This window comes from Eptatretus burgeri, chromosome 3 (assembly GCF_056783735.1).
Source record: "Eptatretus burgeri isolate ZD-2024b chromosome 3, Ebu_testis_v1, whole genome shotgun sequence".
NCBI classification, from domain to species: domain Eukaryota; kingdom Metazoa; phylum Chordata; class Myxini; order Myxiniformes; family Myxinidae; genus Eptatretus; species Eptatretus burgeri.
In genome coordinates, this window is record NC_140963.1 from 54850484 (window position 1) to 54877166 (window position 26683).

The 26683-nt window shown below is 42.1% G+C and overlaps 2 protein-coding genes, 1 long non-coding RNA gene and 1 other non-coding gene across 7 annotated transcripts in view; 2 read left to right on the plus strand and 2 right to left on the minus strand.

The window, feature by feature from the left end:
• The window catches only part of DDX6 (DEAD-box helicase 6), a 101434-nt gene extending 94563 nt beyond the window's left edge, over positions 1-6871 (plus strand). For both annotated transcript variants that reach the window (XM_085873464.1, XM_085873465.1), the window contains 5 exons: positions 1485-1613; positions 1760-1940; positions 2053-2154; positions 5146-5308; positions 5648-6871. In XM_085873464.1, coding sequence (XP_085729590.1) covers positions 1485-1613; positions 1760-1940; positions 2053-2154; positions 5146-5306 — 573 coding nt within the window. In that variant the 3' untranslated portion in view covers positions 5307-5308; positions 5648-6871. The remainder of the gene's footprint in view (positions 1-1484; positions 1614-1759; positions 1941-2052; positions 2155-5145; positions 5309-5647) is intronic.
• A 2621-nt stretch (positions 6872-9492) lies between these two features.
• Positions 9493-13543, minus strand: LOC147029939 (uncharacterized). Of its 3 annotated transcripts, none has more exons than XM_085873472.1 (4): positions 13457-13543; positions 10486-10558; positions 10261-10348; positions 9493-9759 (listed from the first exon to the last, which is right to left on the minus strand). In XM_085873472.1, the coding sequence occupies exons 1-4, from the start codon at positions 13526-13528 to the stop codon at positions 9660-9662; spliced, it is 333 nt and encodes a 110-aa protein (XP_085729598.1). In that variant the 5' UTR covers positions 13529-13543; the 3' UTR covers positions 9493-9659. The 3 variants fall into 3 exon arrangements, with proteins under 3 accessions (XP_085729598.1, XP_085729597.1, XP_085729599.1); XM_085873471.1 differs by lacking the exon at positions 13457-13543 and adding an exon at positions 10864-10974; XM_085873473.1 differs by lacking the exon at positions 13457-13543 and adding an exon at positions 10694-10889.
• LOC147029940 (uncharacterized) overlaps positions 10896-26683 on the plus strand; it is a 40198-nt gene continuing 24410 nt past the window's right edge. The window contains exons 1-2 of the long non-coding RNA XR_015056143.1: positions 10896-11018; positions 12006-17270. This is a non-coding gene — a long non-coding RNA (uncharacterized LOC147029940). The remainder of the gene's footprint in view (positions 11019-12005; positions 17271-26683) is intronic.
• On the minus strand, positions 13335-13472 carry LOC147029941 (U11 spliceosomal RNA). The gene has a single exon (XR_015056763.1). It is a non-coding gene; the product is annotated as a U11 spliceosomal RNA (small nuclear RNA).

Below are 26683 nucleotides of genomic sequence, written 5' to 3' on the forward strand. Positions count from 1 at the left end.
GCATGCAAGGTCCCTCTCCTCAAGCCAGCACATGTCCAAGCCCGTCTGAAGTTTGCTAATGATCATCTGGATGATCCAGAGGAGGAATGGGAGAAGGTCATGTGGTCTGATGAGACCAAAATAGAGCTTTTTGGTTTAAACTCCACTCGCCATGTTTAGAGGAAGAAGAAGGATGAGTACAACCCCAAGAACACCATCCCAACTGTGAAGCATGGAGGTGGAAACATCATTCTTTGGGGATGCTTTTCTGCAAAGGGGACAGGACGACTGCACCGTATTGAGGGGAGGATGGATGGGGCCATGTAACGTGAGATCTTGGCCAACAACCTCCTTCCCTCAACAAGAGCATTGAAGATGGGGCGTGGCTGGGTCTTCCAGTATGACAACGACCCGAAACGCACAGCCAGGGCAACTAAGGAGTGGCTCCGTAAGAAGCATCTCAAGGTCCTGGAGTGGTCTATCCAGTCTCTAGACCTGAACCCAATAGAAAATCTTTGGAGGGAGCTGAAAGTCTGTGTTGCCAGCGACAGCCCTGAAACCTGAAGGATCTGGAGAAGATTTGTATGGAGGAGTGGGCCAAAATCCCTGCTGCAGTCTGTGCAAACCTGGTTAAGAACTACAGGAAATGTCTGATCTCTGTAATTGCAAACAAAGGTTTCTGTACCAAATATTAAGTTCTGTTTTTCTGATGTATCAAATACTTATTTCATGCAATAAAATGCAAATTAATTATTTAAAAATCATACAATGTGATTTTCAGGATTTTTGTTTTAGATTCCGTCTTTCACAGTTGAAGTGTACCTATGATAAAAATTGCAGACCTCTACGTGCTTTGTCAGTGGGAAAACCTGCAAAATCGGCAGTGTATCAAATACTCGTTCTCCCCACTGTATATTCAAATTATAAACCGGACTCTGTATGTCGTTGGAGCGTTCGCTCCGTGTCTGGGAGGTTGGTGGTTCAAACCCCAGCCGAGTTGTACCAGACTTCAAAAATTGTGCTTGCTTGATGCTCAGCATTTAAAAGATTAAAACATGGACAATCTCCATCGGTTGGCATCCATGGGGAGGAAATTCCTCCTGAAAAAATGCCCTGCTGAGTGCAGGAAGAAAAGCTGTGCCATTGTGAGGTCACTGATATCCAGAGTATCCCAGGAAGTGACTGCACTTCCCCCAAGCTCAGTGGCTTCTCAGTGTTTGTTTCGTCAGTGTCCGTGCGTGTGAGTTGCAGCTCCATTACAAGCCTCAGACCTTGATTTAAAAAATTCACTCCCCTCATCCTTTGAAAATCGTGTTACATTAATAAAATAAAAGTGCCTTTAACTGGTAATTATTGGTCGTCAATGATTTTGCCCACAGAACCCTCATGATCGTGTTGATGTTTAATTGTAATAGATGGTTTTATTCTTGCCAAAGGTTCAAATTTTTGTGGCTGCCAGGTTAAGTTGCTGATCGTCTTGTCTTGTCGGTTATTTTGCCAAGCAGAACAGGCAGCTGCAGAAGCCGTATGAGATAAACCTCATGGAGGAGCTGACATTGAAAGGCATCACGCAGTACTACGCCTACGTGACAGAGCGACAGAAAGTTCACTGCCTCAATACGCTCTTCTCCAAGGTAGTGAAGTGATTCACACTTTTCATAGTTGTAGCCTGTTCAAGAAGAGGCTGCAATGTTTTTGTTGAAAATCACGAAATAGCTTTTTTTATTTTTATTTTTTGTAATGCCATCTTGTGTGGCACTTGCTCTTCTCTCACCTTTAGCTACAGATCAACCAGTCGATAATATTTTGCAACTCGACTCAGCGTGTGGAGCTTCTTGCAAAGAAGATAACACAGTTGGGTTACTCGTGTTTTTACATCCATGCCAAGATGAAGCAGGAACATCGGAACCGTGTGTTCCATGATTTCCGTCGTGGAGAGTGCCGCAACCTCGTATGCTCTGGTGAGTGTTTAGTAGTTGCGTTTGGTTTCCCCACTTTTATACAATGTTCACTTTTGTGCTCTGAGTCTTGCGATCTCTGCCCATCCACCCTACACCCAACCCTTTTCATCAGATCTGTTCACCAGAGGCATCGATATTCAGGCGGTGAATGTGGTAATTAACTTCGACTTCCCAAGGAATGCAGAGACTTACTTGCACCGCATTGGCCGTTCTGGTTTGTGGACCATTTAATTTTGGTTTTGATTCCTTTCTTTAATGCTCAAATGCAATCGTTTTCCTTTTAATGCGATGGTATTCTATTTGCACTGAAAAAGGTGGCAAACGTGCGATCTCCTTCACCCATTCCTCGGTGCAGTCGATGGACACCTGCGAAGCACTTGACATGATCTGGCACCTAGTCTTCTTAGTTAAACTTTCTGCCAAGGCTATTACGGTCCTCATTGATTGGTTTTGTGAGCACAAAGACCCACTAATGTGTCGCCTTTGGTTGAAATATTTATTGCTCTTTCCTTGTGGCTGCTTCCCTCAAGGCAATGTCATGTGGAATTTTGTTTTCTTTACATTGATGACCAATTAGCCTCTGGATCACTTTGCAGATAATTATTTGTATTGCTGGAAAGTCTCACCAACAGTTGGCAGGCTAGAGCTGCTTCCTTGGATGCTGATGTGGAGAAAACTTGAAGCTGCTCGTTTATCTTGAATTTGGTCAATTTTTATTTTTAAAATTAGGATTGTATGGCTAACCCTCGAGCTTGCTTTTGCAAGAATCTCTGGCATAGGTGCAGTCTTGGAGCTTCTGGAGCAACAATCTGCCTTGCTTTCATTGGCTGATCATATAGCTGAGTTCACTTCCAAGGTAGGGAGCTTCTTGGAGTCCTCTGCAGAGCAAAGTCATTTCTGATGCTCACTTCCTAACAGTGTAGTCTTCATTTGCAGTGTCACAGAATTTGGTGCTCTCATATTTCATCTTGTACCCCTGACAGCAGTCATGCTTTGCCTTGAGACTAATTGGTGTTCAACAGTCGGCCTGAGGTGTGGGGTCTGCTTCCCTTCCACTGCAGATGTTTGTGGCCAATTACTTTTCTGTCTCCTTATTTCTGGTCTTGCCCCTTGTAGCAAGTATTTGTCCATCAGGCTGCGCACTCAACTGGTGCACTAAACCTCGGTGCCCTCCCAAATCGAGGTTAACTGCTCATTATTATAATTAATGTGCTAAGCCATATTTTTTGGATGTCTCCTCCGAAACTGCCGGACGGATTGTTGCCACTTTCGGCATGCGGGTGCTCTGTGGTCTAATGCACAGCATAGGTGATGTGAAATCGTGCCAGATGGACAGGTTTGGGAATTTTTGGCAATTTTCAAATCCTTACATTCGTTTGCATGGCGACGTGTGACGTCACTACTGAGAGGCGTAATGACGTCATCAGTCATTCGCTGATGTCATTACGTCTGTCATCGACAGACCGTCACCGCTGAGAGGCGTAATGCCACTCCTCGAAAACAGCGTCTGCAATGTGAAACCCTCTTCTGCACATGCAGACTACCTCAGAAGGTGCATTTGGCACAAAAAAATGTAACAAACATTGGATATAAAGAAATTCTATAAATCACATTGTGAGCACTGGATATATTGACATCCTGACGAACCCTCACTTTAAAAACTTCGCGCAGAGCATGGGTTTTGCTGGTACAATTTGGTTCCCTTCATTGTGGAATTATCCCTCTGTCAAATCGTTTTTGGTTCACGGGTGCCAGCAGTGACCACTATTTTTGTTGTCTGTGTGTCTGTCTGTTTGTGATTCTCTCCAGAGCATAGCTCCGTGACGTTTGATGCGATCTTCATGAAACTTGGACCCAAGCGAGATATCATGTAATGGTATAGTTGTCTTTTGTATGAGTGGTGTCCCACACCCCTTGTGGGCAGAGCCACGCCCACTTGAACTTTTTATTTATTTTTTTTTCTCGATTTTTTTTTCTCAATTTCATTTCCTTGAAGCTGTGCGTAATGTCCACAAGTACAACATATAAAAAATCCGATTTGATTTGGTCAATTTTGACAGAAGAGAGGTTTTTACGGTAGGGCTTCCTCAATAATGCCCGCGAACCAGCGTCGCCTCCCGGCTTGTATTTTTTTTTTTCCCCCACTCCTTTCAAATAGTGAGGCTTTTTAAGAAATTATTATAATTTTATTATTCCCCCTCCCCACCTCTTCCCTTGTGTGCCAACTCTGCCCAATTGCTGTCACCTCAATCTTTGATGTCTTCCCTGAGCCTTTATAAACTGAATTGAATATTGTAGTCCAACTTTGAATTTGGAGTTCCATGTGTTTTTTTTTAAATTTTATTTATTTGTGTATTTATTTTTAATGTTATCAGGTTGTCCGTCTGGACGTACATCCATCCGTACGTCATCCATGCTAATTGTATGTTTTCTATGCAACTGCTTATCTGATTAACATGAAATTTTCACCATAGGTGTGACTACTCTTGTAGCATGTTTTAATGATGGCACTTGTGACATAGGTCATGTGGTGTGGCAGCGATGTTGGTAAAAAGGAAAAACTTTGGATCTCTATCTCTCAAATTACTCCATGGAAAAACATTGAAACTTGGCACCTGTCAAGTACTTCCCATGTGGAATGTGATGGGTTTTTTATTTTATTTTATTTCATAGGTGACTGTCATTCCATATATCAAATGGTTTATCTGATCAGTATTAAAATTGAAGATCTAGGACAATTGTATTGGGGGCGGGGGGTGGGGGGGACAACTGATGTCATTGGTCATGTGGTTTGGCAGCCATATCTTTTTTTTTTTAACAAAAAAACCTTCAAAAAATTTCTTCTCTCCAACGGCTGAACAGATCAAGGTGAAACTTTACAGAAAAGATCGCCTGTCCGTGAGGAACAAGTTCTCCACTTATGTCATTGGTCACATGGTTTGGCAGCCATGTTTTTTTTGAAGAATAAACCTTTAAAAATCATCTCCAGAATGGCTTGACAGATCGAGGGGAAACATCACCCACATGTTCCCCCAAGCCTTGGGGATGGATACCAGTGTTCATGAATAATTAATAGGTCACATGGTCTCAGCCATATTGGATTGAACGAAAATCTTAAAATTCTCTTGAACCGCTTCATCAATTGATGTGAAACTTCACAATTATGATCTGGTTTTGTTTTACTATCATGCTTGCTTGCCCTTAGGTCGCTATGGGCATCTGGGTTTGGCAATCAACCTGATTACTTATGAGGATCGGTTCAACCTTAAGGGTATCGAGGAGCAACTTGGCACTGACATAAAGCCCATTCCTAGTGCCATTGACAAGGCCCTCTATGTGGCAGAATTTCACAGTGAACAAGCCTGAGGGTAAGTTAGTTTTGTTTTTGGTTTTGTTTTTTTTTCTGTTAAATTTATTTATTTGCTTGTTTTTAAACATTTCTGCGATGCCCCTTTGCTGTGAACTTGCTGAGTCTAAACCTTTCCCTTGTCCATTCATACACACACACCACCCCCCCCCTCCCCTCTCCCAACTGCAATAATTTAGCCTGTCACATTGTACATTTCTTTTTCAATGTAGATGGCAGATGAATACCATGTTTCCATTCTCTCTCTGCCCCTTTTGTCACTGCAGTTTGCCTGTCCCTGTGTGGTTTTCACAAGCCTTGTCCTGTGATGAAACCGTTAACCTTTTGCTGTTTCTTACAGTGAGGTGTGGTTGAGCTGGGAAGATCCATCGTAAAGATTCCTAAAATTCCACCATGCATTATTTGCCATCTTCTCGCCAATCTCACCTGCAGCTCACTTTCAGCACTGATTGATCCTCACTTCTGCTCAAATGGGTCATCTTTCAAACGTGATTTCCTGTCCTCTTGTACCAGATTTATTGGGCCTTTGTATTGAGAGACTAACTTCAAACTGGAGTTCATTTCTTTCTGCCTGCTGTCTGGTTTCAATGGCAGCCTTTTTGTGACGCTACCTGCATATTGAAAAGGATTTTTTTTTAATTCCCTTCAGTCAACCCCACCAACCTTTCCCCACAACGCTGCAAAAAGTGCCTTAGGGTCGATCAGGGTGTGCGCACACTGCAACGATCACCAGGGCACACCAGGTAGGATTGACCCAAAACTGCTTTAGATTTCTTTTTTGCTGGTTTCCTCATGTGCTTTGGGGATGGAGAAACCCCCTAAGTAATTGGTTTTGCGTCGTGTTATATGAGTGGCCTTACTTGGCACTCAGCTCCAATCCCAGGGATGGCCGCTCCAATCGTGGCTGCCTTTGTGGCTGGGCGACTATTCCTCTGTGAGGAGGGGGATGTTGGAGGTTAAAGAGGAAGCCGCAGCGTGGGTTGGATGAAGACTTGAGTGGCATCATATCCACGAGGCGCACAAAATACCGGCTTTGTTTTTCCTTGGAATGAAGCCATGCTTCCAGAAGCAGAAGATAGCTACTCCCTTACCTGAGGCTGCCTCTTGCCCTCCTTTTCTGTAAATATTGTATAATTGCTAGTTCTGTACATAGCTCTGAACGTTTGTTCTATGAAGACAAAGCGTGGGACAACTGCAAAAAAAGAAGCTGCCAGCAAGTTGCTTTATTTCCTCCTCCCCCTACCTCCTCCCTTACCCCTCCCCCCTCCCTCAAGGTGGACAACACGAGTGCAATTCTATAGATGAGAAGGTAACTCTTGGCTTCGGATGCCCTGCCAACAATTTGTGCTTTTTATCTGAGGGCAAGGACTCAAGATTTCTGGTCAAGCGTTTTTGATGTCTGACTGTTTGTCCAATATTTTGTAAATGCCAAGCTGACAGCCATTGCTGTCTATTCCCCTACATATATATTTTTTTTTGGTGTGTGTGTGTGTGTGTGTGTGTGTGTGTGTGTGTGTGTGTGTGTGTGTGTGTGTGTGTGTGTGTGTGTGTGTGTGTGTGTGTGTGTGTGTGTGTGTGTGTGTGTGTGTGTGTGTGTGTGTGTGTGTGTGTGTGTATATATATATGTATGTATATATATATATATATATATATATATATATATATATATATATATATATATATATATATATATATGTGTGTGTGTGTGTGTGTGTGTGTGTGTGTGTGTGTGTGTGTGTGTGTGTGTGTGTGTGATATATATATATATATATATATATATATATATATATATATATATATATAAATATATATATATGTGTGTGTGATATATATATATATGTGTATATATATATGTGTATATATATATATATATATATATATATATATATATATATATATATATATATATATATATATATATATATATATATATATATATATATATATATATATATATATGCACACATGTACATTAATCTGGTTGTCTCTGGTCTGACTTGTTTTCTTTTTACTTTTTGGCTCCTTTTCATCAAAATGACATCTGATTTTGTTCCTTGTTAATGAGGTGTTTACCTCATCTGACTTTTGTTTGTGGATTTGTCACTACTATGTTGGCAGCTTTTATGACACACAAGTAACACCATCTACTTTTTTTTTTTCATTATTTAATTTTATTATTTTTGTGGAGGTTTTGCTTATTTGTCCCTTGGTGAGAATGCCAACCGAAATTTGACTTGTACTTTTGAGTTTTCAGTATTTATACAATTTGGATATGATTTTAATTGAGCATTTAAACGATGGGATCGTGATGTCTGCAATCCCACCTTGAAATTTGAAGGTGTTAAAGTCTCTACGAGTAATGCAATATTTTAATTTTTTGTTTTGTTTTTTTGAAATGCAGAGCTTTTATATTGTTATGGTTTTTTTTTTTTCCTTTCTTTTGTTAATTTTTTTTTTCATCCCCTCAATTATCTCCATTTCCCACTCCCCCCCCCCCCCAACCTCCTGTTCACCTTCATCCTTATTGTCCATCTTTATCCTTTGTCGCACCTGTTTCTTCACATTTTATTTCTTTTTATTTTCCATCCAAACCTAATCCCCCCCCACCCCCTCCCCCTCCCCTCTCTTTGTCATGTTGTCCTGCCTCAAGTTACTCAAGAGGTCTGTCACATGAGGGATGCCTTTGTTGCACATGAATGCCTCCACACAGGATTGAGGTGCACTATATTAGTTGGACGGTTCAAATTGTCATCGGCTCATGGGACATTTTGACTACCAACAATGTGAACCTGGATTATTGAACTGTTTAACAAATTCATGGAAGCTTCAAATTTAATTTGGGCTATAAATCGGCATATTGTGATGAATCTAGCTCATTCTCATTTCCCTAAATTTGCAGTTATTTGGCTGATCTTCGTATATTTTGAAGTGCACTTTTTCATATTTTGAGTGTAGGACATTTTATGTTCTGGGGAGGGTAGAAAAAAAAATTGCCTAATTGACACTCCTGTTTCAAATTTGTCACCAATTTACTGCTCCAAATTACCTTGAGTCTCCACCATTTTTGGATTGGATCAAACTTTGGCTCCACTTTTGCCAGCCGTGGTGACACACCCAGTAGTTCTCCGGCTCGATTCTGATCCTTGCTGTAAAATCGTGAGGCCATCTTGCGAGGTTTGCAACGAGTTGTTGCATTTTTGGCTTTCGGCAATTAATCGAGTCTTCTATAACTTCATGAGCTCAACTTGACGTACCGGCCTTTGCTCTGTCTATGACGAGTGTGTTTCCACTCTGATAAATTAGAGTCGGCTTGAATTGTGGTGCTTTTGGGTGGTTGTGGTGGGAAGGGTGAACGTTTGGCTGTCTTGAGATGCAGCTGTGGGTGGGTTTTTGGGCTAGGTTTTGTTGGTCGCGTGTGAAGAAATCCCTTCACCAAAATGAAATCGATTAATTTTAATTGGCATGTGGGAGTGTAAAATTTTTGTTGGGGAGGAAGGGGTGGGAGGGATTTTTGAGTTTTGCACTCGACTAAATCCTGGAACGTTTTGGTGAAGGGATTGCTAAAGAATGAACCCTGCACTCTCTTGATTGTGCAGAGATACCTTTAATGCAATACGTCTCGCCTCGTTGGTGGGCAATGCTTTGCTGCACTCTGCACCCAGGTTCCAACAAATTGCTTCGTCAATGGATTCGGCGGCATAAAGCGTTCTTGAGTGCTCGTCAGTACTTGCCTACTGGAAGGGTTTTCTCAAACCAAAACGATGGACCATTTTGGGAGTTTTGCCAGTTATATTGCGAGCTTCGTACATGAAGCAAGCGTTTTGGCAACCCTAATATTGCACTTGGTATCTGCTCCAGCAGTTGCAATTGGACTTTAGTTTAACCTGTTACATTTGAACCCGATTGAGATTTTAAATGGAGTGTGAGTGTGCAGCAAAAAATGTTGTTTTTTTTTTTTTTTTTTTTTTTTTTTTGCCCTGAGCAAAGGAAAAACCATTGATCGGTTTGGGAAGTTGCAAAGTTGCTCGCTGTATTTGGCCCAGCTGTGTGTGATGAAATGATTCCATCTTGGCTGAGTTGCTTTTTGTAAGAGCAGTGTTTACCTTGCCTTCCATCAGTTGAATAAAACCGAAGCTGCAAGTTTGGTCGATCTTTTCTGCAATGTGAGACTTGACACAAACGGTGTTCATTTTGATGTATTTATTTTTACAGTGATCGAAAGCTCATGAAGGAGCTTGAATAACATTCAGGGCAGAGACAGCAGTAGACATGGGTGTACTTTAATGGCATTTACCAGGGTGGTGTACATGAAATGCAATTTTTCTTTTTTTTCCTTGGCAGGGCAATGCTTCTTAAGAGTCGTAGAGGTATTTGTTCGCCATCTGCTTCATCTGGTCTTGCATGATTTCTACGTATGGCTGCACATACTCGACAGTTTTTTGAGCCATGGAGCTGGGAGGATGCACGAGTAAAATGAAACTTTAGTTTTATGCTCTTTTTGAACAATGGATGAAATCAACAACGTTGAACAAAGTAAAGATGCTAACTAACAGGTGAATCGAGAGGACAACTTTTTTTATAAACGTTTATAAACAATAATTTTGTTTTCCTCTGAACTGTTAACACCCAACCATCAGCTTCCCATGACTGTTGGCATAAAGTAACATTCTGTTGTCATCAATTTATCTATCTGTCCACTGATGTGGGATTTAACTAGACTTCACAATTCATTCCATTTTTTTTTTCTTTCCCATTGAACTCATCTTGAACTGCATCATGACACTCAAGCTTAGTACATGTTTGTGATTTGGGGAAAAAAAAATTTTTTTATTAAAAAATCCATATTTCTATTTACAATGCATTGAAATCCAAAAGTATCAAACTCTACAATAGCCTTGGTAGGATTGGTAGAGGGAGAAGGTGATGGGGCTCTTTCCTGGTTGGATAACTCACAAGATTGTGGTGATGAGCGGCATCTCTCGAACTTGCTGAAAGAGGTTTTGGAAGTAACCCAAACTCTCATCACTTGCATAAGGGTATGCTGTGGGGAAGAGATGGGGGGTGATTAAGTTTTTAGAAAGGGGGGTCAGGAGGGGCAGATGTATTTCATGAAAGTAAATTTTTCATCAAAACATGTGATTTATGAGGAATACACCATGTGATGCATAACTCCCTTACCTTGAACAGCGCAAATGACCAACAGCAATGCGATCAGCTTGAAACAATGCATCTTGGAGTCTGGTGTGGCTGACTGCAAACACACAATTTACTTCGTTATAAATACACACACAAAATTCCATGGAGCATGATGCGAACGTTTACATGTTCAAAGTGGACCACGTGCTCGTCGTATAGAAAAGTTCGCCAAATATCCGTTGTTACAAACCTGTCTCGTGCTGGCTGTCGATGTGGTCTGCACTTAGACGCGCCTTATATAGGACTTGCCTGGTGCTCTGCATGTAGATACTTATCGTGCTGGAAATCTGAGCAAAGTCCATGCAACTCGAGAAAGAGCAAAGGTTGGGATTTGTTGTGGTGTCTGCTTTATTTACTGACCTTGTTCCCGTATTTTTTTTTTCTTGCCTCGTGGCACCTGGCTTGTACTCCATTGGGAGAAGACTGGCTTCGATGGCGATGCCTATAAAGTGACATGCTGTTGCTTCAACCTTATACCACCTCCCTCAAGTTTTCATTTGCAGATGGTCACGAAGGTCTGACTTGCGTCATTAAATGTCTACCTGCACCACCAATGGTGGATGGAGGTTGTTTTCATGTCGGTCTATTTTCGTTTCTCTGAACAAAATATCTAGTTATGGATGAGTTTGTTATGAGAACAAGCGGATTAAATTTTACTTTACGTCTGAATCCAGATCGGGTCGATGTTTGGGATACAAAACGTAAGTTAATCACCTGCTCGAGGTATGTATGCTCTCCCTTCTGCCCCAGTTTTATTTTATTTTATTTTTATCCTATGAATCTGGACATGTTCAAAGGACGTTACGTATTTGAACATTGATTCTGTGCATCAAGCAACAAATTTTAGAGTATGTATCGATAACATATAGTACATTGTACTTTTCAACTGTCCCTGTTTAAAAATAAATAAATGAATTGCTCTTTATTTTTTTGGTGATTGGACTTTTATCCTGGAGGAATTCAAATCCATCATTGTTTGGTTTGTATTCTTACCTGTCAAGTTGCTATCTCAGGACTTCTCTGCTGGAGAGGATACATCCACCATCAATAAGTGTATCTTGCACACTACACACAAATCACCAAGGATGACCAGTGTCCAGGTTCTCACTACTTCGAATCCATGACGAGGCTTTCATCGAAAACTCGATTTATTTTATTTTGTTTGTTTGGTTCCTCGTCCATTTTGTGATTAATCGTTCAGTGAACTCTCGTAAACCCCTTTCCCATTGTTGGTCGGTTTAACCTTACTTTCTTGTGACGTCACCCTTTGTAATCACGTGACACTAAATAAGTTATCTGCGCAACCTTTGCATCTTCAGTTGATTTGTTTCGTATCTCTCAACGAAACCCAAAATGTGGACTTGCGCACACGAGTTCTCTCTCTATCCAAATAATTCTCTAATCTCCACTGCTGGAGGATTAATAAACACGAATCAGGGCTTTTATTATTATTATTATTATTAATCCTGTAACACATCCTCCATATTTTTCTTTGGTTCCAGGGCCATGATGTGGCGAGAGTAACGAGTTTTGTTTGCTGTGAATGGACGTGGAGAGCACATTGATTGCTCCGTGACACATGTTATGACCATTGTTCTGCCACGTGTGCGCACACTCCCCACCACGTGGCTCCAGGAGGTCGTCTCGTCGTCATTTATTTTTATTGCTTGTTTGGCATGACCTCATCGAACCACAAATAGCGATTACACACCCAAACCTCTGCCTCGTCAAATCATTTGAGTGCACAGTTAACACCATGGCACGAGTGCGAACTGTGGGGTGTTCCGTTAGCAAGCAGCTTGCTATCACTTTCCAAGGCTTGCTTTGCAAAAATGACTGGCAGAGTCTGATTCAAAACGGGTTGATAACCATGGAGGAGGACTTTCACGACAACCATGGAGGAGGACTTTCACATGGAGGACTTTCACAACTGTGGAGGAGGCTCTGTCTGGAGGACTTTCAGTACCCATGATGCAGTGCGTGGGCGTCATATTGATTGGTGAGCTCAACAAGGCCAAATAATTAGTGTAACCTTCCATGGCATTACGTCAGTATTAAATGACGAAATAAACGTGCTCGATTGTGGAGCTACTGATGCTGTTGTTGCTCGGGAAGTGAATGTATCCAATTGACAGGGTGGTGTGCACGGCATTATGGGATAGCTCTGCAAATCCTCCAATGATAACATTTATCGAAATTGGTATTCCGTACTGTAATTGTTGCTTCTACTCTGTTCTTTTTTATCCGAACTAGCCTCTATACTACGACATGTCGCTTTGCTGACAGATATACGAATTGGGATTGCTGGGAGATCCTCCCCTCTGTGTGGGGGTAACCAGCGTCGCAAGTTCGCGTTTGCAGTTTCGCCACGTGTGCCTATGATTTTTTTCCCCGACACAAACCGTCCTTTATATTAATTTATTTATTTGCATCATAAACCTTCCTGGGAGTTCCCTGAATCCACCGTCATCGGTTTCAATGGAATCTGTTCTCCAGTTATTGCACGACAAACAGATACAACACACGGCTCCTTCACGTCAATGCAGATTCTTCAAATAAGCAAACACCCCCTCCCCAAAATACACAATGGTCGAGTCCATGGATAGGCTGTGACATCTAACTCCACATTTATTTATATTTGTTTCCCTCTTCCTCGAACTCTCCAGCTGCTGCTTCCACAATCAATTAGTTTGGGGAAGTCGCCACAAAAATTTAAACGGTCCGGACAACATTTGCTCGAGTCCACTTTGTGCCCTTTGACACCGAACAATCCGTTCTGTCCGAGTTCGTGTTTAACGTAATTTCTTCAAATCTTTCTTTGAACAATGGGTGGCAGCACCGGGACTCAACCAACGATCACCAGCAACCGCCGATTTCACAAATTCTGCATTCGGAATCTTTTGATTGCGATTCCGCGAACCGCCTGCCGAAGCAAACAATCCGTGCTACTCACAGCAAATGCCCTTTTTATGAATCTATTCGTGGCGACCACTGTGGAGAACATGCTCCGTGCACCTCCGTTCATTCACGGTGATTATATCACAGTTGCACTTCAGACGATGTTCCATCGTCATAGCGCCAGCATCAAATCTGTGCCGTGGTGACATGCGCATTATTTAACTGGATATTTAATTTTTACAATTGATCTTATGATTTTTTTTTAAACAAGGGATCGTGGGGATCTGAAGCTGTTGACGGTTATGTTAATTCGGCAGCGCTGATTGGCTGATTGCTGTGACGTCACACTATCTTCCTGATTCCTGTTTTAGTTTTTTTGTGTTCGACCGAATAACTATGCAATGTTTGGTTTCATTGCTTATTTTCAGTGAAACTGTTATGTAATAATAATAATAATAATAATAATAATAATAATAATATATCAAGCAATGAAATGAGCGCTCTTTGCTCGTGGGTTGAGATGCCATAAAAGGGAGCGTCAGGTCCGCGCCGCTCCGCCTTCCGTGGTGACGTAGGCAAATATTTATGTATCCTTTCGCGGTGTAAGTTGCCCGTGAATGCGACCCCAAAGCCTTATTACACAAGTAGAACATAGTGCGGTATAAACTTTACATCATTTACGGATGCGAAGCCCGTTTACTTATATTCATATCGCCGGTTATGAAGGTTTTATGAAGGTTGTGAGTCTGGGAGGACTCACAACTGTATACATTCACAACTGTATACGTTCACAATTGTATACGCAAAAATGCATCTCGGATTTGTTGCCACCGTTAAAAAAACAAATATTGTTACGTTTACCTGTCCAACCAATGGCAGTCGTGTGGGCGTGGTTTCTATCTGCCTTCCAACCAATCATTTTGCCCGACACGCCGAGCTGCCTCGAGTTCAACACTGAGTGTGACGACGATGCTCCGCCTGGCGGCTCACGGTTTACTCTCTTGTGGAAATGGCTCACCGACTTGAGTTTCACCGGAGTTAAATTAAAGTTCACCGGAGTTAAACCGCAGTCGCGACCCTATCTTCAGCGATGCATTTTTAATATGGGAGTTTTGCACCACGTGTCTGTTTGTGGCCCTTTCCCATGGCAACGGCGCCTTGCTCTCTCTCTGTACCACGCAAAGCTTGTTACCAGGTGTCTTGTTCAAGACCCGATCTTCAGTGGGTCTTCGCTCCTTTCAACCACGGGACTACCATCATGGAACCGTTTTTGGTGAGCAGCTTATTCTCACGGACACCGGCCATTCATGGCACACGAGTCACCGAGTGCATTCATAATGTGGAATAGGCAAAGCCTAGAAACGAACGTAGAATTCGTCTTACATTCGCTTCTGACTTTACCTAAAAATAAATATTACCTCAACATTATCTTCACAACAACAACTACACCGCCGAGAACAGGATCTCATCTGAATAAATTAATATTACCTTAACAACTACTACACCGCCGAGAACAGGATCTCATATGAAATAATTAATATTACCTCAACATTACCTTAACAACTACTACACCGCCCAGAACAGGATCATCTGAAAGAACACAATCTCATCTGAAAAAAATTAATATTACCTCAACATTACCTTAACAACTACTACACCGCCCAGAACAGGATCTCATCTAAAAAATTAATATTACCTCAACATTACCTTCACAACAACTACTACATCGCCTAGAACAGGATCTCATCTGAAAAAATTAATATTTCCTCAACATTACCTTCACAACTACTACACCGCCTAGAACAGGATCTCATTTAAAAAAATTAATATTACCTCAACATTACCTTCACAACAACAACTACACCGCCTGGAATGGGATCTCATCTGAAAAAAAAATTACCTCAACATTACCTTCACAACAACAACAACATCGCCAAGAACACAATCTCATCTAAAAAAAAAATTAATATTACCTCAGCATTACCTTCACAACAACTACTACATCGCCGAGAACACAATCTCATCTAAAAAAATTAATATTACCTCAGCATTACCTTCACAACAACAACAACAATCGCCAAGAACACAATCTCATCTAAAAAAATTAATATTACCTCAGCATTACCTTCACAACAACTACTACATCGCCAAGAACACAATCTCATCTAAAAAAATTAATATTACCTCAGCATTACCTTCACAACAACAACAACAATCGCCAAGAACACAATCTCATCTAAAAAAATTAATATTACCTCAGCATTACCTTCACAACAACTACTACATCGTGTAGAACAGGATCTCATCTAAAAAAATTTATACTAGAAGCGAACGTAGAATTCTTCTTTCATTCGCTTCTGACTTTACCTATAACTTGTTCACAACTGTATACGCAATTTCCGGTTACTTCGGCCTGGATTCGGGATCAGCGATCAAATAATGGAAATCACGATTAAAAATTATTTTTTGATGATGCGGGAGATATCTTTATTAAAATCAGTGGAGGAAATATACACCATGTCTGATATTTGGGTCTTTCATGTCTCCGACGATGCCTTTATCTCCCGGCATGCATCATTCCCCATGACAAAAACCGGAAGCAAAAACTAAAACCGGAAGCAAAAGGGTCATATCCAACGACACGGATTCCAAATTGCCAGGGTATTGTGTTGTTGTTGTTGTTGTTGTTTCCTATTCTCTCATGTGCACGCATTAAGTATGAAGCTCACTACGTTTGCTATTAATTTGTGGACACGACGCCGAACTGGTCCACTGGTGAAAGACAAAAACCATATCCTCCATCGGTACTTTGTCGATGTACAACTCAAGTAAGGTCGGACGTTGTTTCGGGTGTTAATTCGGGTTAAAGACCACACATTGTCCTGTAAACCTGGTGCTCCTTTCCCACCTCGCTTCAAGATCTTCCACACCTGCTGCACCCACGGAGTGTCCTGTTTCGTGCTAATTGGAGCTCATGATGCTGGAATCCTCTGTTCAAATCCAGATCTTGTTGTTGGTATTCCATTTTATACTATAAATAGCAAGCCTGTGAGCCCCAAGTCCACCTTTTGTTGTGTTGTTTTGTAGCTCTACTTCACTTATTTTGAATTATTCTAAGAACAGGAAACAGGTGCAATTAACTGTGTGTTGATATCACTTTCCAGGAGCCAATGAAAGTGCACCTAGCAATGCTAGGTGCAGTCAATCATCAGTCAATCAGTCAATCAGCAGCGTGTCGTGAGCTATCAAGCCATGCGGAGCAAAGGTGTGAATAATTTGTTCTTGCGTATGGCAGCTTAGCTGCCAGGTAACTATTTCTTGGAGCGCGGCTGTGCCCCTCTTCCAGTACACTGGTACTCATTTCGCCGACCCAAGAAGGATGACAGGCTGAGTCAACCCCACCTGGTGTTAATTTAGGAACCAACAGGGCTTGAACTCTGGAGCCTTGGATCCCAAGCCAGCCACCCTAACCACTAAGCCAACACCAGGTTTGGGTGTGAATTATGAATATGTATTTGTCCAAATCAAATTTTTCTTGACACTGCACTGCCTGGATTTTTGATGATTAATGTGGTACCATTTTCAACTTTGTGTGACCAGGTGTTTGGGAGAACATTTACAAATGACATGCAGACACAGGATCTTGTATTGATAAAACACTCAGGTGATGTCTGTGCTTGCCCCACTGTTCTCATTCCCACCCTCAGTGAATTCAACTTGATAAACTGTTGGATTGTACCAATGTGTCTGTGCAGCACAGGTTGGATGGGCTAAAGGGTCCCCTCCTGCGTCCAAGTTCCTTGTGAGTCTACTTAATACATATGATGATGCTTCACCTTCGGAGGAGGAAACGCTTATGGACGTCCCAGGTGCTTTATATTGGCAATCTTGTCGGGCATTTTCCTATTGCATACTCGTCTACAAATTGCATATCCATCCTTTGGGCATTTAAAAAAATATTGAATGCTCCAGTCACAGACTGTATAGTCCTCATCGAGGCCAAGGCCTTAATGCAGATAGAAAAGTGAAGAAAGAGAGAATAGTCGAAGAACTTTTGAGGAAGTAAAAAAAAAAATCTGCTTTTTGAAAAATGGAATGTCATCAGTGTTTGTTTCTTTCCCTTCACTGCCAAACTCTGGAACTATTTACCTTCTCATGTCTTTCCAAACATAACGGCCCACCATTGAATTTCCAATGGCCACACAATAATCACGTGATGTCGTGGCTTGTTGAGTATTTTGTGGTCTTGCTAATGGTGGAGGTACACAAGCAGCAAGTTCTTGGGAGCAGAAACCGAAGGAATATCTATAGAAAGGAGAAAGAGAGCCAACTTTGTGGCATAATTTGAGCGGGTCAAGTTTTGAAGTCAGATTGGGAGAGTTCATAAGTCAGATTACTTTAAATTCAATTCTGTCCAGTAAGTATGTGGAACTGGAACCTCCCCAGATGTGAAAGCAGTACTCAATACAAGGACGAATCAATCCTTTATATAGTTGGAGCAACTGTTCAGAGGAGAAGAATCTTCGACGTCTGAACAGGACTCCTAATTTCTTCGAGGCAGACTTAGCTATTTGCGTAATGTGTGGATTCCAGGATAAATTTGATGTTCGAGTAATACCTAGTAGGTTTATTGTATCACATGGTATAATTGTGGAGCTTTCAAAGGAGATTGGAGAATAGAGAGAGAGAGAGAGAGAGAGAGAGATAGAGATAGAGATAGAGATAGAGAGAGATAGAGAGAGATAGAGAGAGATAGAGAGAGATAGAGAGAGATAGAGAGAGATAGAGAGAGATAGAGAGATATAGATATGGGAAGAAGTTGAGTTTTAAAACATTAAACTTAACCTGATTACATTTGCCCCACTGGGACATCTTGTCCAAATCCGAATTTAAAGAGGTGGCTGTGATGAAACGAGATGTAGATCGAATAAGGGAAGATGGGGAAGATGGGAAAAACATGGAGGAATGTAATGTTGAGTCATCAGCATACGAGTGCATTTGGTTATTTGTAGAAGAAATGTCATTGATAAAAAGAAGGAAGAGTATTGGAGACAGGACGGAAACGCGAGATACACCATTGTTGATAGGGAAGGGGGTCGATGTTGAACCATCAACAATTACGGAGATAGAGTGGTCGAAGAGAAAGTTCGATATGAGAGAGCAGAGTGAAGGAGGACAGCTGAAAGAGGGAAGCTTGGATATCAAACCCCGATGTTAAACTCTGTCAAAGGCTTTTGAGATATCAAGGCCTACAACAAAGGATTCCCCAAAGTCTCTCAAAGAAGAAGCCCAAACATTTGTAATATAACAAAGGATATCACCTGTAGATCTTGCCTTGCGAAAGCCGTATTGGTGGTCAGAAAGAAGACTGTGAGATTCAAGATGCGTGAGAAAATGTGAATTGAGAAGACATTCAAAGACTTTGGAAACAGTGGAAGTCAGAGCAATGTGACGGTAGTTAGATGAGTTTGAATGATCACACTTCTTTTAAATCTGCTGTATGAAGACATGTTTCCAGGAAAGAGGAAAAGTTTGGGTTTTTAAACAAAAGCGAAACAGACGAGCAAGCATGGGTACAAGTTCTGAAGCCCACTCCTTCAAGACACGAGGCGGAATGCCATCTTGTCCGTACGCCTTGCTTGTGTCCAGAAGGAGGAGTAATTTTTTTGACTGCATGGAAATAAACTATAAGAAGGGACAGAGGATTGGTAAGGGGTGCATCAGTGGGAGATGGAATGTTAGAGTCATCCAGTGTGGAATTAGAGGAGAAAAGAGTAAGAGTTGCTTTATCAGTCGAAGAGACAGCAATCATATCATCAGAATAGAAAAGTGGAGAAAAGGTAGAGTGACAAAAATAGTTGAAGATACTTATAGCAAAGGACCAGAAAGATCTATTAGTGGAAGAAGATGAGAGGTTGTCACATTTCTTTTGGATAAAGGAATGCTTCGCCTCACGAATAACATGTTTGCAATGATTTCTGGCAGAAATGAAAGCTGAATATGCGATTCGGAGGAAGAAGAGTTTTTTTCATGTCCAATATGCGGCATCCCTTACATGAATGGCCACTGAGCAGGAATTATTGAACCAAGAATTGGTAGGAGAGACAGAATTGAAAGAGAAGGGGGTATAAGCCTCCATTCCTGCAGCAATAACCTCAGCTATACGTTCAGCAAAGATAGAGGCATCGCCCGAGGAGAGGCAGTAATGTTCCCAGGGAAAAATCAGAAAAGAAGTTTTGTAAACCAGTTCAGTCAGCGTTATTGAAATTCCAATGCTGGCGTTTCATCTGTGCAGTCAGAGGAGAAGGAGTGGTGGTTAGTAAAGAGAAATTTATGAGATTGTGGTCAAAAGAACCAATTGGAGGTGAAATTGTGTAGTTATAACACAATTGATTGGAGGTGAAGAACAAATCCAAAGTCTTGAAAGAGTGAGTAGTCATGACGATCTGGGATATGGGTAGGGTGGGTGATAATTTGTTCCAAATCATGGAAACTCTAAGAGCTTGAACTCCCCCAACATCCATGTACACACACGACAGAACCTACATACACAATTACAATGAAACTTTAATAGTTTGTTCATGACATAAAAAAAAAATCATGTCCTGAAGGGGTCTACAGGTGTTGCCCCTGTAAATATGTATTACCCACCAAGCATTATTACCCACACGTGCGAAGCGAAAAGCGGGGTTTAGCATTTGGTTTACTTTGTCTGTCTGTCTGTGCACAAACGTCAGTTTATGATCAAGGAATTAACAACTTAATTTCAATTGAATGTTACGTTTTCAACACGAATCGGAACAACAACCTGCAGTTTCGCAATACCGTTACTTATAGCAATAGCAATACTATTGTTTAGCAATAGCAATACTAACAAAATAGATTAAGAACTTATGTAACGTGTTAAATAAGGTGGTGTAAAAGGGGCTGCATCAACGGTGGAAAACTTCCAACAAAAATTTTCCTAACCTTTAAAATCTTTATTTTATTTCAATTGAATAAAACACTTGAACACTGCAGAATGCAAATCACCTTAATGGCACATTCAAAACTCTTCCGTTTAGTCGCATATGTACAAAATATTACGGCATTTCACATCATCTCGACCAATCAAATTTGCAGCTCGCAGACCCTGTGCCCACGTCTTTATTTCTCTCAAGGCTGCGTGGGGTAAGGTGTTCAATGAACTCTCTCATTGTAACACCAGCAAAGCATGATAACATCACTCCAAGCTCCGAATGAAATGAAATAACATCCAGCATGAAAGCAGATCACACAAAAAGGTGAAACAATTCAAACCAAGGCTAGACAGCTCGGGGCGAGTGTGTATGCCTCTCGGCCATCCTGCCATGGTGTGAGGATTTATTGTTTTTGCGGCCATTAAAACATTAAAATTATCTCTTGAACTCGTAGTTTACTTGTCCTGTTGCTTTAGTCATTCTAATCCTCTCGTTTATTTTGCTTTCATCGCTTCAGGGATGTCCCCCTCGAGAACTGAGTCACTCTCACCACGCCCACTGCTCACGCCGCGAGAGCGTTTGCACACTTAATTTTTCTTGTTGCACTCAATGAAGTTACACTTTGGGAAAAACAGTAGAAAAAAGTTAAGTTTAATGCTTTGGCAATTTCACATTTTCTTGTGCAAATATGGAGAAGCAGGGGGCACATTGGCCTTCCTTTAAGCTACTAAGATATATTGGATTAATTATAAGAATCAGTAATTTCTTTAAATTTTCAGATTTCACTCCATGTCTGGAACTTATTTAGCGCACGAGATCCGATCCTCAAAACCGAAATAATATTTTGATTGTATACTTTAATTAGTCTGTGAGAGTATATTGTGCTTCCAAAGCAAGGGATTTTTCGTAAGCTGACTCAAAATGGTGGCCAAAACCCATGTGAGATGAAGTTGGGCTCACCAAGTGTAAGCCTTCCATGGAGGAAAGCTGTTAATTATCTTCAAGAGGGGTGTTTTAATTCACCCAAACATCCAATTTTCATTCTTGCACTCCCATGGAGTTCCCTTAGTATGCATGCAAACTTTGGGGCTGCTTGGTTTCATGGATTTGGAGTTATTGAGGAAACACACACACACACACACACACACACACACACACACACACACACACACACACACACACACACACACACACACACACACACACACACTGACATTTATTATTATAGACTATCAGAGTACCCTCTCCACAGGCCATCTTGTTCATGTTCTTCAGACGGGGTATAGGCAACTGACAGTAGCCTCAATCGCTCCTGAAAATAAATAAAAAATAACGTGATTACATGCATGAAGCAAAACTGTGCCGATTGCTTATAATTCAAAACATCTCAACTGGAAAACGTGGGGACAGGAATACTTGTTGCAGAAATGGCCCTTAGTGTGTTATTAAATATAGGATTAGCCCAGATCCCCCCGTAAATGCATGTTTAGTCAGGTTGTTCGGTAATTGGACGTTACATGTGTGTTGGGAGGTGTAGCAGGCTGACCAGTGTTCGTACAGTGGTGGTGGACCGGGAGGTGCCTTGCTTATTTTTCCTTCCCCTCTCCGAACTAGCCCCGCCCAGCGCTCAGAGTGTCGGTCGGCGAGACGTGCCGGCAACCCATTGGACGAGGGCTGCTGCAGTCTCGAGCGATGGACCAATCACGGGTCCCCGGAGGCGGTCCGTAAGGCCCGCCCCAAAAAGGCGAATAGAACTGGCTGCTTTGTGAGTCTGGGATCTGTTTTTCGTGTCCAGAGCGAGCGCCGGGAAGGCAAGAGAGTAACTGCCTGAGTGTCGAGTCGCGATCTGCAGTGTAAGGGACGGCTCTGTCTGTCTGCGATCTGCTTCGTGAAAGAGGCAGGAGGAACTGCATGAGGGGAGTCGGCGATCGACTTTTATGAGGAGGTCCTCGACAGGTTCATCCAGAGTCCAGTGACGGAGCCTCTGACTGTCCCTACTCACGGCACGGCCCGACACGTTTTTCCATCCCGTCGATCTGCCTGCGGAGCCCAACACCCCGATTTGGCCTGATCTGGTGAGCAGGCCAGGCCTGGATTTGTATGCTGGACCTTGTGAAAAGCCAGCTGGAGCACACCGCGGATCTTTTCGCTCTTGTGCCATCGACCTTACTGGGGCTGAACGCGCTGAGGCTGCGTGCGTGGGCGGTGCGACAAAAAGACGAAGCCGCCATTTTGCCACGCTGCATGTTCGAGCTGGGTGCTCAAATCCATTGACATCGGCTTGTCACGAGCCGCATTCATGCCTTTGACACTTTTCCTCTCGTCCATGAGGCATCACCAAGTACTATGTGTCTTGTCTGCATGTTGTCTAAGGTTTATCTCGCTAGGGTTCCCTTCGAAACCCGTAATCCGTAGATCCCTAGTTAAGAGCGGGTTATAGATTAATTATAACGTTCGTGAATGTTTTGCTTGTGTCGTGTTCCCCGATGTGTCCCCAATAAATCTGGCTGATTCATATGAAAGTTTCCGCGATTGAGTTTATTCGTGCCATGCTGAGGAACAATTCGCTCGATTTGTATTTAAAAACCAAAATGATTACGGACTGGCAGACTTCGCTCGGTCTCTGACAAATCCAGTCTGTAACCGGGGTCTATTTCCCCAACTGGCAAGGCACAGGTGTATTTTGGTATCGTGATCTGAGGCGCGTAACCCGAGACCTGTGCCGAGCCAGCCGGCGTTATAACCCCGGAGACGGCAGTGCTGTTAAGTGACGCCGAATCCACAACATTTGGCTGTCAAGAGTAGGGTGCGAATCCCGCCACCGCCGAATCCTTTACATACTGTCCTGTAAATGGTGGAGACTTGTAAGAGACTCCCTCACCTGGAGGCGACGCTACACGATACACAATTACATAGAGAATTTGCATCCCCCTCTCATCCCACTCCCCAAGACCACTGGTAAAGATAAAGCACCCCTATACATTAATTGGGGTCATGCTGGTCCTTTGTTGCAAGTCTGGATTAATCGGCCCAGGACTGTAGGAGTAGTAGCATGACAAACGAGAAGGGCACTCGGTAGAGCGCATACCTCCGCCAGGCTGATTAGTTCACGTTTTGTATCCCACTGATAGGCCAGATCTGGATTCGGACCTGAACTAAAATCTAATCGGCTTGTTCTTGTCACCTCACCAACTCATCCACCAAGTTTCGTCCAAATCGGTACATAACTTTTTGAAATATCCTGCTGTATATCATTTTAGCACCGTCACTCAATGGTGAAAAATCACTAAAAATTCTCACATCCAGATCCGGACTCGGATCTTCACCAAAATCTAATGATTTCATCCTTGTCACATACCCAAGCTGTCTACAAAATTTCATCCAAATCCGTCTGCAACTTTTTGAAATATTTTTTTCACAAACAAACAAATGTTATGTCTGGCTTCCTTATTGGGACTATTAGGTGTAGTAATTGTTCTTCATTTTGAAACAAATGGACAGAAAGACGGGGGTGAAAACATAACCTCCGTCCACCTTTGGTGACGGAGGTAGCAAACACCCAAACACCGGTCCGTGAATTATAGTAAGGATATAGTGAGAATGATTGCGGGGTGAGGGTGAGGTGTTGGGGGAGGTGGGGTAATGAAATCGTCATGGCTCGTAATCCTCCCTCTCCAGCAGGGGTCAGTAAACCACTTGCAATATGTCAGGTCTGCAGTCCAAAATTGTAAGTCATCTCCCCACCCTTACATGAGAGTGAGGGTGAGGGTGGGGGGGGAGGAGGTATTCTGTACCATTGACCTGACCCTGGGTACCCCCAACACGTATGTGAAGTTTGGTGGAGATTGGCTCAGCTGTTTTCGATTTTATAATTACCAGACTTGCACACATCTACACAGTGAATTGCCTTATTTTATGCAGTACGATGACATCGTGAGTATACGTCAAGGTGTAAGAATGCACAGGTCATTTTCAGCTTTCGCAATCTCTCCCTGCATTGAAAAGTTTGCAACAAATAATTATCAGTCCCACCCCACTGGAACTCCTCAATCCTCCTCCTTTGTCCTGCTTCACTGGGTGCACCTGATCATAAATCCTGCCTTATCTGTCGATTTTTCCCCTCCCTGTTCATTCAACACATTCTTGTCCAGTGAGATGGAAATTAAAGTTACAAGAACATGTTTATTTTTTTTCTCAAACAATGAAGTAGCAGCTTGTCCTCCAGACAGTCCAGAGCATGGATGGTGAGAGTGTAGAGTGTTGGAAGGAAGCGAAGAGAAAGAAATCTTCACTACGTAATATAATGGACCACCACCCTTCAAACTCTACGTGTCACAATCATGTGAGTTTGTTCATCAACAATCTGTGTGGCCTGGGTGATCGTTTTGGCCTGGATATCCACTCAGAAAGATTAAAATGTCTGTTTACAAGTGTCGTGATATTAAGAAAAACTTTTATTGGTACATTTTCACCACTGTTTGTTTGTTTGTCTGTGAACAGGTTATCTCAAAAAAGTTGTGGACTGATTATAATGAAACGAGGTGGACGGGTTGGGTGTGTGAAGAGGACAAATTGATTCGATTTTGGTGAAGATCCAGAATTGGATACTAAAATTTTAAAAAGTGATTCTTCACCTTTGAGAGATAGGGGTAAATCGATACACACTACATGGCATGATATTTCAAAAAGTTGTGGACAAGTTATGACAAAACTAGATGGATGAGTTGGTTTGGTGACAAGAACAAGCCGATTGGATTTTAAGGTGCAGATCCAGATCTTGTCTATCAGAATTACGCAAAACATGAACTGTTCAATTTGGCAAAGGTATACGCTCTGTACCATTCATCCATCCATGGGGAACATACTCTGTGCAGAGCGTTGATGCTGCCTAAGCAGTCTCCTTGGCTATTGGACACAATCCTGGACAGGTCGCCACTCTGACACAAGATACCAGCAAGCTGGCACTCAATTTGCTGACCTCGGAAGGATGACAGGCAGAATCAACCCCACCTGGTATTAATTCAACAGCCAAGGGGAATTTTAACTCAGGATCCTAGGATCCCAAGTCCATCACCCGAACCATTAAGCCAACACCAGGCACTTTATAGTGTCGGCGGTGAAAGGACTTATCAGAGACAATCTGTGGCAGAACTGAACCAATTGGGGTTTCAGCCCTTAAAGAGTTGCCTGCTGAGCAAATAAGGAGTCTCGATCAAGTTCTGTCATCATTTGTTCAAGGTTTGTCTGACCAACCGACTTCCACAGATACAATTCCCAAGAGCACGCATCAACTCGACCGGACCTTCCGCCCTAGCGTGATGTCACCCCCAGAAGTCACATTTTATAACTCCACAAACCTACAGAACTCAAACGACAAAGATTTCGGGAGATGAACCCTTCAAGTGCAACTTCAACACGATGGCCACTGATTGCGCCAAGACGTATGTGGATGGGATAGAACAACCTCGCTGGCATGCTGTCGGAGTGATCCTTGACTGCCCACACGACAGCATCCTGGACACAAGGTTCATCACAACTACCAACAATGAGGACGTTGATGACTGAACTTCACCAAACTTCATTAGCTTAGAGAACGGCAACAAAAAAACAGTTGCCATGCATTTTGGAGGCCGTGCCGTTCATCCAGACCAGCCCGCATTGATGTCGGAGAACCACAATGCAAGCATCACCGACGTGTCACCTCGTCGCATCGATAAGGGTGAATTTTGACAATGACTCTCATCAACCTCATTTACATTTCCTCATGTATGTATGTGATGTGTTTTGAAAAACATAAGAGTTACCGATGCTATGCATTCATAACATTCAAATGCCTTATTTGGTTACGTACTGATATAGTGGGAGCACCACCGATATCCCCATTTTGTTTGTTTTTTTTAAACTTCCACCACCGAAGGTGAGATGTGTGATTAATTATCGTCATTGGTACTACTAGACTAATCTGACTGTGTCTTAATGACTACGCAGTTTCATTAAAGTGGAAACAGAACTTAAACTTACACGATTTTTGTGATCTATGTGAGTAAAAGTTATTAGATTTGATTTTATGATCTTGTCACACATGTTGGTTTGATACAATTAGTTAAATCAAGCAATCCTCATGTTCGGTTGCCAAATGTATTGGTTAATGTTTGTAGAGAAGAGTATGGTTGTCCAAATGTGTCATAATGCACATGTTGCGAAAGTTTGTAAACATTGTCTGCCCCCGGTATATCTCGTGTGTTACATGGGTCAAGCCTGTAAAGCTTGTATTCAAATACATTTCTAGTTACACACTCAATATATTTATTGGAAACATTCAA

Bases quoted from the DNA above. Each gene is read 5' to 3' on its own strand.
- LOC147029939 (XM_085873471.1), bottom strand. From the start codon at position 10,959: ATGTCACTTTATAGGCATCGCCATCGAAGCCAGTCTTCTCCCAATGGA. The intron at 10,559-10,863 runs GTCAGTAAATAA...GTGTGTTTGCAG, and splicing joins AAAAAAAATACGGGAACAAG to TCAGCCACACCAGACTCCAA. The intron at 9,760-10,260 runs GTGAGTTATCCA...GCATCCTCCCAG, and splicing joins CCGCTCATCACCACAATCTT to CTCCATGGCTCAAAAAACTG.